The following is a 14,665-nucleotide window of genomic DNA, read 5'->3' as shown; positions in this document are numbered from 1 at the left end:
TGGTATTGGTCTGTGGAGTGGTATCGAACATCCTTTATAAAAATACAATTTACCATTATGCTGCATGTAATAAGTAGGGATGTAACGATAGCCAAACATCACGATACGATAATGATCACGATATTGTGCAGACGTTGGCGATACAAAAAAAAACCCACGATAACGTGTAAAAACTCACGATATTGCCAAAATAAATAAAAGTACATACTGTATGGGAGGAGCACAATATTGTGTTTTTGTACATAATAACAGCAGTGACGGCGAAGCTTGGCCAAGTCATTGTCATGAGTATCATGGTCTATGTAGTTCATAATGTTGTGTTCGGCTGAGGTATGTAGACGTAGTACATATTTTTTTAATAGAGATGTTGAGAAATATTTGCTAGTGTGACTGATTTATATAAGAGATAACAGCTGCAGTGGCCAAAACATTCCTAATTAAAATCAAAGTGCATGAATAAACAAAGCACCAGAGGGTGCTAGAACTGCACAAATGGTTATCGTTACGTCCCTAGTAATTAGTGGCTCTCTTCAGCGAAGCAGTCGTAGCCAGGCTCCCAAAAATCAAGCGAAATTGGCCGATTGGAAAATGAGATGCTAAAAGATTCATGGTGAGCCGAGCATTAAATATCGATGTGGATTGTGGAGTGGTAACTTTGACTTGTCGACCAGTTGACTAATCGGTTGCAGCCTCCAGTCAGAACACCTACGAAGAGCCCCATGAGAGCCTGTCGGCGGCTTATTTATTTGCATTTGTCTGTGGTCCCACTGTGCCACGCGTCCTTCCGTGTATGGCGCTTCCACAGTACATTTCTTTGGTATTGCGTCTCGACAACTGCGAGACACCTCTCTTTGTCTGATTATTTACAAACAATTACAGGAACAAACTTCAAGCAGCTTCTGTTTGCCGTAATGCGGCGCACATGCCGAGGCTTTAACAAGAACAGAGGACAACACCCGAGCACGCTGCGGCTTTGAAGTGGCAAGCCAGACAAATCCCGAGAAGATGCTCACCTGCACGAAAAAAAAAAGAAGGAAAAAAAAAAGCTTGTTTTCCCCTTTTGAAAATAACCTCATCTGGCTTTCTCACTCCAGTAAAAAAGAGTGCTACAACAAAAAAAGTCTATGTCCACAGCGATTTAATTATCCTAATTAGCACAACGCCAATATTTACAAGCCTGCTAATTACTGTCACATGCACACGCAAAGAGTGCGTGTGGCTCAATCTGAGTTGTTATTCTGTCCCAAAAAACGGAAGGCAGGCAGAAACAAACGGGAGCCCAGAGGAGGGATGAAAATATTCATGTCACATCATGTTGAGTAATTGAATCATGGAGCAATCTGGCATAAAAGCAGCACAGAGTGGATGCACTTTTGTATTGTTGTTGTCATTAAGTTAAAAAAAAAAACTGAAGGAAAAGATAACAAAAGTCTGACTTGTTGAAGGTACATGGACACTGAATGCTGTTCCCAATATTTTCCTGACCTCAAGCAGTTACATTTGAGAGTTGAAAACAGACAATACAGTACTACTGACTACTTTTACAAGTAAAAAACATAAAATTACTGATTACTAGTTTGGATACTATTAAAAAAAGACTTCCGAATGAATAATTACCATTACACAAGTACCTTGACTTACAAGTGTAACTTGTTTTGTGACCAAGCTAGTAACTGGATTTACTTCGGCATCAAGTCAATATTTTCCATTGGAATTAATTGAAATGCCAGGAATTCTTTCCAGCCAACAAAAAAATACAATAAAATGTCGTTACCATCTTTCGACATTGAAATAAATGGAAATGCCACCATTTGCATTCAAAACTCCAGTTGTTATATAGCACTCATATTTCAAATTGATCCTCTTAGATCAAAGGAGAAAAAAAAGGATGTCCAAAAAGTTGCATATCAAGGCACCACTGTTCAAGGTTGATTAGCATTTAGGGTTGTCATCAGTAGGGCCCGACTGATATGCTTTTTTTTTTAGGCTGATGCAGATACCGATTTTTGGCAGCAAAAAATACAGATTACCGAATAATCTGCCGATTATTAAAAAATATATACAATGCATAAAATTACCCCCGCTCCCCAATTCCTTTTCAATGAGTGTCACTTACGCACAAACTTCCGCTGTTAAGATTCTCAGATTTGAATGACGAGTCCATAGTATGACCTTATCAAAAAAATTCAGGAAGTATACAAGGTTATTGTATATATTTATGTGTCAATAATAAAACCATTCTTACTTGTTTACAACTGCTGTAAAGCATTAACCTTTTCTTTTATCTATTTTTATCTTGTGTTATTTTCTTGGGACTTACTGGGCTAACCTGGGGCCTCGGGAATTGTATTTCGTGCCATGACAAAAATAATGAAAATCCTTGGATGTTTGCATGCTTGAATTTTGACAACATAAAGTCTTTGAATCCTTGAAATATCAACTTTAAATGTAACTCGAAAGGAAAACGACAATATAAAACAATAAGAAAGTAAAATAAGTATAGAATAAATTAAAATAATAGCGTCTGAAAAAACGGTAAGAACAAATATTGACTGTTCCTGTGCGTTGTGATTGAATTCTATAACAATACCTCGTTTTTTCACACATTGGGAAGAATGTGTGCCTTTGCGTAGTGTTATCTCATCTGTGGGTATGTGTTCCCACAAGATTTGTGTGTGGATATTCGTTATTTGAAGGAAAAACACTCCTGAAGTCATAGCTAAGTTCCTGTTAGCATTTGAATGGGATGGGATCCTCCCTTTGCTTTTAGCGTGAGCTAAGCTAGCAATGTTTTAAAAACGAAGCATGTTTTGTATTTTGTATGTCGTGTGTTTAGTTTTACACTTAACTCCAACTGGGTTGTCATTAAACAGCTTAAAGGACGCAGAATAACATACGCCACACACTTTTTTTTTCATAAGTTCATAAGCTACACACTTGCTAGTTGCTAATGCTATGCGAGCAAAATGGTGCCATCAGGGTACTTTCACAGCGTCAGAAACTTCCGTTTTCTTCGATAACGTTTCTAATGTTTTAAGGGGAAAATAATCGGCCAAATTAGCCGATTGTTTTGGCCGATGCTTGAATCTGTGTTTTAGTTTATGCGCCGCAGCGTTATGAGAATAAAGTGTTATTTTTGTTTGTTTTTTCCGAGCTATCTTAACTTAACCTCTCCAATTTTGGTAGACTGTATTGTGGTCAATGTATTTTGTAGTTACTGCATTGATATTCTGACTGAGCTAGCCTGGGCCAAAGCGGTAATGCCGCATGGGAGCATTAAACTGGCACATGAACGACATCAGGAGGAGCCTCAAATGTAAAGCATGTCAAACTAACTGAAGCAATCCATACGGACTGCTAATAGGGCTGCACAGGGACTTTGCATCCCAGTGGTGCATCTGGCCTTGTTTTATCAATCGTGAAGGCAGTCAGGTGTGCATGTACATGTGCAGAATATGGAGGTGTATGATGGGGGGGGGGGGGGGGGGGGCGTACCCGGAAGTCGATGCCCACTGTGGAGATGAAGCTGCCCGCCAAGAAAGCGCCGTCCTTGAAGCGCACCAGCAAGCAGGTTTTGCCCACACCGGAATCTCCGACCAGCATCACCTGCACACCACACAGGACGTCAAGAAGATGGAGTTTGGAATAAAAGGTCAAGGTTCACTGAGTCCTTCAAGGGAATTCGGTTTTAGATTTCCAGCATCTTGAGGCAATGCACAAAGCCGACTGAAGGGATGTAACGCTGTTTCCAAATTATTTGTATCTGCGCCTATAAATAGTTGACTTTGATGTGTGCAGATGATCATCGCTTGCCTTTAAGTCTGTGCTGGCGTCTCTCTAGTAGAGATGGGCCTAAAAATAAAATGAAGAACTCGACAGGCATCCATCCATTTTCTGAACCGCTTATCCTCAGGCAACGTTGTGGAATTGAGGTTTTTATATCAACTTAATTTATTCCATTTGAACTCATTCACTGCCATCGACGGTTATAGACGTCAAAAATTCATTTGAACTATTTCTATTAGTTTAACATTTTCCCCACTTTTGTTAACAAGAGTATGAATACCTAGAATTTGTTTTTATTGTATTAGAACAGATATAAAATGTGTGATTAATCGTGAGTTAACTAATGCAGTCATGCGATTAATTACGATTAAAAATTGTAATTGTCTGACGCCCCTAATTTAAAAAAAAATCAAACAAAAGATTATTAAAAATTAGGGGCATCAGGTGATTAAAATTTGTAATCGTAATTAATCGCATTACTTCACTAGTAACTCACGATTAATCACACATTTTATATCTGTTCAAAATGTACAAAAACATTTCTAGGCTTTCATACTTTTGTTAACAAAAATGGAAAAAAAAAATGTTAAACTAATAGAAATAGTTAAAATTAATTTTTGACGTCTATTGCTGTCAATGGCAGTGAATGAGTTAAAGGTGCATTGTGCCGTTTAAAAAGGTCGTATTAAAGCTTTTTCTACATCATGCATGCTCCACCAATGCCCAGATGAGTACGAAGAGCCCTGACTGTTTTACTCTAACTGCACCCATCAGCTTTTATCTCCCCTTTATAGTAGAGTGTGCGGACGCGCGCACTCCACAGCACAACAAATCTCCTCTACTCAGTTCAAAATTGTTCCTTGGCACCAAGTTGGCAGCAAAACACTACTTTTGTCTGAATGAAGCTCGTATACTGAGTTCAACCTAGTTTATTGGCTCCGTAACATACTTCAACTTACATAGTTTCATAGTACCATGATGCCACAACTCACTTCACCATAATTCCCTGCCCCAAAGATGCCAGCAAAGCACTACTTTTGTCTAAATAAAACCTCTCAACTTAACATAGTTCACTGGCACCAAAATGACACAAGATGACAGCAAAGCACTTTGTTGGTGTAAATGAAAGTCCTTCACTCAGTCCAATATAGTTCCTTGGCTACCCCCCACCCCCCGCCCAAAAATAACCACAAAGCAAACAAAAACAATGTATATTAGCAGCTAACTTAAATTGCTAAATTGGACCGGTTTCATTTGTTTGTTGGCGAATGTAAGGGGAACATTTGAGTTTTTCTTATACTCCCATCATACAGTAGCTTTAAACACGCGTCTAGGTGGTGCAGGTCCCTGCAGACCGTTTCACCACTGCTGGGAGAAGTTGGAATGTTTTCCGACGTAGAAGACGGTGACACCTTTTTCTGTGTGCGTTGCCCGCTCGGGCGATTGCACACGACGTCGGGGTCAAGGCACAGTTTGCGCTCACAAGCAGCCGTGGTGTGTTGCTCGTGTGTGTTATCTGGCGGCGTGCCTCGCTCCACGTTATCGATCGTCTATTGACACAGCTGGCCACAGGAGCGTGCTGCTGTGTAATGAATAAAAGGTGCTTGTTTAAAAAATAAAAAAATAAAAAATGGGAGGGAAGGCTTGCAAAACAAGAGTGGAGTAAAAGCGTGGAAAAAGTCACCGGATAATTACATGAATAATTACATAACTATCTAAAATAATCCATAAATGTATATGATGAACAAATAAATGACTGAATGGATAAATACATGAATACATACATTTTTATATATTATTGTGTGTATTTATTTTTAAGTAACAAATTATGACTGTTATAATAATAATAATAGAAAAAAATAAATGAGACTTTTTTTCTCATTTAAAAAAATGATGTTGAAGATGATTAGAAGGTGTGTATAAAATAATAATAATAATAATAATAATAATAATAATTAGGGGTGTGCCAAAAAAAGAATCGCGATTTTCATTTAGTACGATTCAGAATCGATTTTAAATGTCCCAAAATCGATTTTATTTAAATGATTTTATAGTGTCTTCAACTGTCTTGTCTTTGTCTGTGTGTGCCTATATTTGGAACGCTGTTCATGTTGTACCCAGTTTGGCCACTGAGGGGCAGTGTGGTTCCACACGGTCTGATACACTGTTAAGTTGTAACCACATTAGAGAGTAGAAGGAAAAAGTCACGATCAAGTTATTCCAATAAAAGTTTTTTTTTCCAGCGTGGAGCCGTTCTTTTGAGTGATAAAAGTGCATTAGCAATTAGCAATTAGCATTAGTGAGTCAGTCTGGAGTAGATCATTACAATTCCTTGCACATCTATAGATTGAAGCAAAAATCCTTGTCAATCAAATCATTTTGAATCAAAAATCGTTCTTAATAGAAAATCGGTTCTGAATCGAATTGCAGACCCAAACATCGGAATCGAATCGTGAGACATTCAAAAATTCCTACCCTTAATAAGAATAATAATAGCAATAATAATAATTATGCATTTTTGTCATAAATTACAGTTGCTGCATGAAAAACACAAATAAATATACATTTAAAACACATGAATTAAATTAGTGTGCAAACAGTGCATATTGTACAATATTACGATTAGTAAAGGTAGCAATGATGACAATATGGTCAAAAGAACCGACATAGAATCTGATGATGAGCAGCAAGTGATGTAGAAGTGCACTGCAAAGTCTTGTGAAGCGTTTCTGATATTCTGTCCCTCTGAAGTAAACTGAGTTTGTGTAGCTAAAATGTTAGAAACAGCTTTCAGCATTTTTGTTGTTGTTGTTGTACTCGTCCACCACAATAGTAAAGCTTCTTGTCATCTTCGTGACACTAAAATGCCAACACATCATCATCCAGTCTTTATGAAGATGTCGTACTGTGTGTTGTGATATAAAGTGTACCTTAAAGGCGATGTCGTAAAACTCGCTGCTGTTGCTGATGGGGGGTCCGCTGGGATGAACCACCCCGTTCAAGTGCACCATGGCCGGGCTGCTCCTCGCACCTTTGCCGCTGCCTTTCCCGGAGGGGCTGCCCGCGCCTTTGCCCCTGGCAGCCTTCTTGCGAGACATGGCCTCCAAATCAATCAAACAAACAAAAAACTTCAACAATCTCAAAAGGGATGCAAAAGTTGAATGGAGCACCAGAAAACAAGAGGCTTTCTGGCTGTAGTGGCTTTCAAATATCCAGCTGGCTGTACAAAATGTGTCTAGTTGTTCCTCGTCGCGGTAGCTTTTGCTCCTCTGTGGGCTGCACACACTAACACAAACACTCGCACACAACACACCGCTGATGCTAGTGAACGCACCTTCCGCACTGACAGCAATATCACGATAGAGGACGCTGTTTGTCCACGATGGGGAGACGTCATCGGCTCACATGCACGTGCCAGACATGTGATTTCAATGCAACTCCGCTAGAGGGCGACACAGGAACCTTATGAGTTCTGTTTTCGTTATATCAGTTTACCAATGTAAACTTTTTTCCCTAATTCACAAGGTTGGGGAATCCAGGGCCAGAAAATAAAAACCCTCCCACGGATTGGCTTCAGCCACAGGTGCTTCTACTCTACTGGCAGGTACTGTAAATGATGAGCTGGTCTCCACCTGTTGAGTAGAAGCACCTGCTTGAGGGTTTTTACTTTCTGGAGCTGGATTCCCCAACCCTGCTAATTCAGCATGCCCAACCCCCCATTTCTTCTCCTCATTCTCCTCATCCTCCCCTTCTTCTTCTTCTTCATTAACACTTACTTAAACTATATTTGTATTTTTCTGTTAACCAATTCACGTTTCTCTCTCTTGAATATGTATGTTATGTTATATTATATGTTTTAACCAAGCACCAGCAACCAAGCTTCTTTTAAAAATCCGTTTACCATGTAATCTATTTATTTATTCATATTTTTATTCATTTATTTATTTATTTGAACATGTGACATTTTTAATAAGTAATTTTTTTTTTTTTTTACTAGTTTACCATTTCGTTTTTGTTTTCTATATTACCAGACCATTTCCCCCACCACCAATAATGTTTTTTTTTCTCCTTGTTTTTTTACCAGTTTAGTAATTTAAAAAAAAAATCTGTCATGTTTTTTTTTTGCTACAACCCCGATTTGGTATTTTTTATATATATATATATATATTTTTTTTTACAGTTTATCTCTCCGTTATCAACTTTGTCATTTTAAAAATTAATAAACCATGTGTGTTATTTCTTACAGCTTATCTTTTTTTTCCCCAGTTGACGATAGTAACCATGTTGGGGTTACCTGTATCATCATGTATTCATTCACTAATAGAAGAAAATAATGTTCATCTTAATTGTTTTCAGAGTAACTGATGATATAGTGGTCCACTTTCCTGCCTTTGTTGCAGTTAGTGTGGGTTCAATTCCAACCCAGCGATGCTGTAAATGTGAGAGTGAATAGTTCTCTGTCTGACGAGCGACCTATCCAAGGTGTAGTTGGCCTTTGACCCGAAGTCACCCGGGCAAAGCTCCGGCTCACTGCACCCCTCAACAGGATAGGTAGTGTAGATGTTGATGTTAAAAGACAACATTATTTGCTAAATTGACAAGCCATCTTGCTTTTTTTTTTTTCTTGCTCGATGAAGCCCACAAATTGAAGGTTTGCATGAAGGCGACTGGCTTTATCGGCGCGGCAACGATATCCCGCCTTCCCTCCAAATCGTCCAGTAACCTCTGCAGCGCATTCCGGCTGACAGCTGAAATTGGTTCTGCTCGCCCAGGCAGCTGTCACCACGGCAACAGCTGGACGTTTAGGAGGGAATATGGCAACGACAATCCGCTGATATGCTTACAGCTCATTTAAGATGAACAACATTAGTTAGTCTTTTTTTGTTTGTTTGTTCCAAATGAAGGGCAACATTGGAAAGAAAAAAGTAGAACGAAAGTTTTAAAGTCTCACTCTCTCTCTCTCTGGACTTTGCAGCTTTACCGGTTCAATACGTTCTTTTACCAGTTCAGTTTTTCTTTGAACTGATTTTAGAAAAAATTGCCCATACATTTCAAAAGAAGGGCAATGTTGGAAGGGTAATGCAAAAATAAAATTCTGGCAAAAAAAAGAGAGCACAATTTAAAGAGAAATTAAGTCTTTTTTGTAATACATATTTCAAAAAAGTCACGCTGGAAAGAAAAAAACGTAAAATTGAGAGAGGAAAAATTCATAAAGTGATGAAGAAAAAAATAATTCTTATAAGAATGATGTTGATTTATTTATTTCTCTTTGGCTTTCTTTATGATGCATTTCAAAAATAAGGGCCTCATTGGAAAGAAAAACACTTTCAAGGAAAACAGTACACAAAAATTAGAAGAAGGAAAAGAAAAGTCATTTTATCATGAGAATAGAATCATTTTTGTTTTTTCCTCAGCATTTTGCATGATCTGGCAACATTTCTTTCAAAAGAAGGAAATAGAAAGTCAAATTATGAGGGAAGAAAAAAGTCAAAGTTAATTTTTAAAACTAAAATCAGGAAAGGGAAGCAAATGCAAAATCCAAGATTTTATCATTTATATTTTTAAAGTTTATTAAATGTGTAATTTTTTTGTATTATTAACATTTAAACAAAAGCTCCTCCTGTCTTCTAGCAGCTCAAGCTGAAAATGGGACTTTTGAAAATATAATATATCATTATTAGCCTAATAGCATCACTGCATAAGTCTGGTCAGTTGTCCATTGCAGAAAAACAAATGCACTCAATTCAACAATTCAATTAGAACATATAGCACTTGAAAGCTCAATCAGAATCCTACCGAAATAAATGACTTAAAACAAACTGTTGCGTCAGATCAAATGTATTGAACTCAAAAGCTAAATACAACAGAACTGTAATTAGGCAGTGATTATTTTTGCGTACCACTAGAGGGAGCCTGCGTTTCACACGTCGAGAACCACTGACTTCAGCAATTATGTTGTGCTTTTGGTTATGTCAAGCACATTGAGTCGCCTTGTGTATGAAAGGGGCTATATCAATAAAGTTGCTTTGCCTTATGCTATTAGGCTAACGCTATATAAAACAGTGCATCAATCTTACACTAAAATCATGTTTGAAAGTGTTGTTTTGGGCTGCCGTTTGTTGAAGAGTGCGTCCATGCGTTAAATGTGTGTGAGGCCATCAGTGTGCAGGCCTTCACTCGTCGGCATTTGTCAGTTTATGCGGGGTCAGGTGCAAAAAAATGTTGGACGTGGTGGCGTGCAGCCGTCTAACCACTCGCGCAAACCAAACCGGTCCCGCCAACTGTTGATCTATCGGCCGCCTTCACTCGCTCGTTCAGCTGCGTGTGTGTAAAGGGGGTGGGGGTGGGGGGGTGGGGGCATCCTGCCAGCCAGCCAGTTTGCAAGGCCCCTGTTTGCTGGGCCTTGGCAAGAGCAGCCATTGCTGGACTGGTACTGCCTGGCGCTTAGTCGCTCCCAGAGGCATCATAAAATGTGCGCGTGTGAGTGTGTGTGTGACTGAGAGAGAGACTGCACACTTAAAGACGGGGATACTCAAAGTGTGGTTGTCCAATACAGTTCAGTTGTATTGAACTTTATTAAAGGCCAGTATAGTTGCTGATCATATTTGACAACTGCTTCTTTCCATTTAGATATTTTATTTATATTTTTATTTTATTTTATTTATTTTATTATTTCAGTTATTTTTGCCCTTTTTTTTATTTTCCTGTATTTAACTCATTCACTGCTATTGACGGCTATAGACGTCAAAAATTCATGTTAACTATTTATTTTAGTTTTATATTTTTTCCACTTTTGTTTACAAGAGTATAAAAACCTAGAATATTTTTATTGTACATTTAGAACAGATATAAAATTTGTGATTAATCGTGAGTTAACTAGTGAAGTCATACGATTAATCACAATTAAAAAATGTAATTGCCTGTCGCCCCTAATTTTTTATAATTAAAAAAATTAATAATTTATGGCAGTGAATGAGTTAACTGGAGTGCTGTGTTCAAACAGTACTAGTATTTGTTTTGAGGCAGCGGTATTGGTGTTTAAGAACCACTTGGTAAGTAAAAAAAATAAATTGTAAGGAAAAATAGTTTAAAGTTCTTAGAAGAAAAACCAAATTTTTATAGAATGTTTTTAGTTGACTTCGTTGCTACACTTGTTTCAAGGGAACAATCTAACTAAAAAGAAAAAAACATGATTAATAAACTTCAGGAAAAAAAAAAAGGTGTATCTTGTATGAATGAAGTTGAAACATGTCCATGTCTGTCTGCATTTCTGTATCACGCTGCCCCCAGGTGGCCAATGTGCGCACATCAGAAAGAGCAGCACATTGAAACAAAATATAAAGTCATCCTTATTTATATAGCGCCGGGTTAGCCAATTCCAGTTCAGCAGGTTTTAGATGTTTCCGCCTACCAACACACCTGATACTAAAGATCAGCATCGTTATCAGGTATGCTGATGGGCTGATTATACGAATCAGGTGTGCTAGTGGGCGGTCACATCTAAAACCTGCAGGACTCCAGACCTCGAGGACCAGAATTGGTGAACCCTGATATCGCGTTTTCAAACAGCTGAAGATGTGGCAACATTTTTATTTAATTATGCTATTACTGTATGTTTTGAAAACGGAAATAAAATGGTGAACAAAACCCCACGGCGCACTACGGGCAAACATGGCTGACGCGGGCGCCGGGAAAATTGTGTAAATGTAGCCTTACTGGCAAATTGCTTTGGCATGCTCCATTTAGCCACATTTTAATGTGTTCCACCAACAAATCCAAGGCCTCAACATTTGTCATCGTGTTGAATTTTCTTTGCGCCGCGTTGTAAAAAGGTGACACGCTTTATTATTACCGAGTTTCCACATACGTCATGGCAGCATCGCAGCGTTTCACCTTCTCAACATGTTTAATGTCACTGTTCCCCAGCTGGGGGTCCGTCTGCAGTATTCTAAAGTGTTGCAAATAATAATACGTGCCCAAGTCTCCCTGGAGCCTTTAAACTATCCAGACGTATGCGTGTGTGCCAGGGCTCCACTACGGAAATAAGTCAAGCGCTGCCATAATCACCACCAAGAGTCCAATTTAAACCCCCAAACACCGCCTCCCAATATCTGCCCCATATTCCAGTCTCCGACTTTATGTCCGTGTAAAGCGCGTCGGTTCAATTTTGACTGGGCAAATTAGTTTGGCTCAGATGCTTTCTTTGCTGTGTTTTGAATTTCTGCTTCTTTTCTCCTTTGTTGGGCAAGAGCATTATCGGCCTCTAGAGTAGTGGAGTGGAACTGCACTTGATGGGAATCAATTATTTTGAAGAAAAATGAAAGATTTATTTTCCATCTATTGATCTATGCATCTAACTATATGATATACAATATATAATATGAAACAAAAAATATAAAAAAATTATGTAATTTTTTTTTGTATAAAGTAGGCTTGTTGTGTGTAATTTATAATTGTCTGAATAATATATCCTCTTTTCTCTCTTAATTAATCTCATTGTGTGTACTAGACTACAATATGACTGGAATTATCTCTCTAATCTGAAACGCTTCCCAAATGCATTGGTGACCTCTCTTTGAAAATTAAAATGAATATACATGTATAAAAAATAAAACTATCATAATGCGGATTATTATTTTCAAATAATCTCTCTAACCCTAACCCTAAAAAAACATGGAATAAAAATACTTTATTGTCGAGCGCAACTCGCATCACGACCACGACTAATCTGTCTAATCTGTGATGCTTCCTGTGGGCATCAGTGTCACCGGATTGTGTTGCCGTGGTGATCAGATTTATGACCTCACACATGGTGTTTGCGGGGCGAAAGGAGACATTTGTCCTCACTCGCTCGCTCGCTCACTCGCTCGCTCACTCACTCACTCACTCACTCACTCACTCACTCACTCACTCACTCACTCACTCACTCACTCACTCACTCACTCACTCACTCACTCACTCACTCACTCACGTGATACTATCTTTGTGGGGCCATCCTATTGACATCATGCCTTTCCTTACCCTAACCGTAACCATCACAACTGATTGCCTAACCCTAACGCCAACCATAACCCAATTCAAAACTAAACTCTAAAACCAAGTCTTGACACTCAAAAAGAGATCTAAAGGACAAGTGGGCCCCACAAGTCTGTAAAATTCTGGAATATGGGCCCGACCATGTAGCAAAAAGCCAAAAAAAACACACACACACACACACACACACCTATTAGGGTATATTAGTCACAGATCTCAGCAAAATGACTGACTGGCCACATGTGTCATTTTGCTGCAAGGAATGGATGCCGCATGTCAGATAGATCAACGACAAACACACACATACTGTACATACACACACACACACAAACACGCAAAGACACACGAACGTGTCGTCGCGAGTATGCACCAACTGGAGCCGGCCGTTGAGAGCGGGAAAAAGGTGTGAGCGGGAAAAGGGCTGTGCACGCGTGTATGTATGTGTGTGGGTGAGCGAGTGCGAATGTGCGTGTGTCGTGGAGTTGCGGAGTTGTTGCAGTTGTGACAGCTGGGATGAAGGAGTGGAGGCGGCGTGTGTGATGGGAGGAGGTGCCAACAAGAGCAAGTGTCTCTTTATTTTCACAGAGCACGCGCGCGTGTGTGTGTGTGTGTGCGTGTGTTTCTACTGTACGTTCACTTCCATGATGTGCATGTGTGTTTATCATCTCTTTAGGGTCTGATCTTATACAATATGGAGCTTTGTTATATAACGTATACAGTATGCAAATGATTGGGCTGTTTATATGACACATGCAGTTAATTGCTACTGTATGTTCACCAAAACAGTCAGCGATGACTCAATCCGTTTGGCTTTAACGTACATAAATAGGCCTAGCGCAATGCTTTTTCATGGCAAATTCTCCAAATGATAATTTTGATGCTATGCTTTGCCTAAATGCGACACAAAAAAAAAAGTACACACACATCAGGGTTATTTAGTAATGCTCTTAAATTTGGGCAAATCTCCAAGAAAGAGTGTGTCATATTGGGAACCTTGGAATTGCCCCAAAATGGCTGCTTTCATAACAAAATGGCTGACTTCCTGTTCCTGTTGAGACTTTTTCATGTGTCTTGTTATACTAAACATGTACACTCAATTTTGTGTGGAAGGGCTGATTGGTTTCTTTCTTTCTTTCTTTGGCTTCATACTTATAGCTCCATCCACATTTGATCCACAGTGGACACAAAACAATCTTGACAGTTTAACATTGCATCAAAAATCTGACAATTTAGCATCACGAGCCCTGGAATTTAGAGAATAGTTGCTTCAAACCCCAAAAGCTTTTAAGTCGCTAAAAGCAAAACGTGTGGTCACAAATGGGAAACATCATCGTAGCAAAGTGTCAAAAGTCATCATGATTGGCGCCCCATTATGAGGTTCTGCCTTGTGGTTCTCCTGAGGAACAATTTGTGGTTCCGTTGGCCCACTCAGCCCCATCCCCATCCCAAGCTCACTTGCATACAGGAATTTCTCATCATCCATTTTGTTGGTGTCCTATTTCCTCATCTGCACATGGAGAAAAAAATCCATTCTAGATGAAAACCCTGTCCTTCTTTCATTGCAATATGCATAGGTCTTTATTTAAAATGATCTGCCAGTTTTTTGGGGGGCAATTTTATACATAAAAAGTGCTAGTGATATCGGTGACTACTCAAGAGTTAATTATACTGATGAAAAAAAAAAGTGGTAGTGAACATCCCCACATGTTATCATATTGTTAAGTATGCGATGTGAGGTTGAGGGGAAGTGGACCTAAAGGGGTTTTCTTTAATTAAACAAAAACAAGGTGGTGACCATGGTACTGATCGGCAAAACCGTCCACAATGGGAAACAAAAAACAGAGAG

The 14,665-nt window shown here is 38.9% G+C and overlaps 1 protein-coding gene across 2 annotated transcripts in view; it reads right to left on the bottom strand.

Annotated features, from left to right (window-relative positions):
* The window catches only part of LOC147181436 (ras-related protein Rab-26-like), a 40,052-nt gene extending 32,937 nt beyond the window's left edge, over window positions 1–7,115 (bottom strand). For both annotated transcript variants that reach the window (XR_015096633.1, XM_086090674.1), the window contains exons 1-2: window positions 6,717–7,115; window positions 3,496–3,606 (exon numbers count right to left, since the gene is read on the bottom strand). Coding sequence is in view for 1 of the 2 variants with exons in the window: in XM_086090674.1 (XP_085946800.1) it covers window positions 3,496–3,606; window positions 6,717–6,884 (279 nt within the window). In the remaining variant the exon portion in view is untranslated. The remainder of the gene's footprint in view (window positions 1–3,495; window positions 3,607–6,716) is intronic.
* Between the last annotated feature and the right edge of the window lie 7,550 nt (window positions 7,116–14,665).

This window comes from Leptonotus elevatus, chromosome 1, assembly GCF_054856555.1.
Source record: "Leptonotus elevatus isolate MCC_2025b chromosome 1, RoL_Lele_1.0, whole genome shotgun sequence".
Taxonomy (NCBI): Eukaryota; Metazoa; Chordata; class Actinopteri; order Syngnathiformes; family Syngnathidae; genus Leptonotus; species Leptonotus elevatus.
Note: the sequence above shows the minus strand (reverse complement) of the source record. Positions and strands in the feature narration are given on the sequence as shown.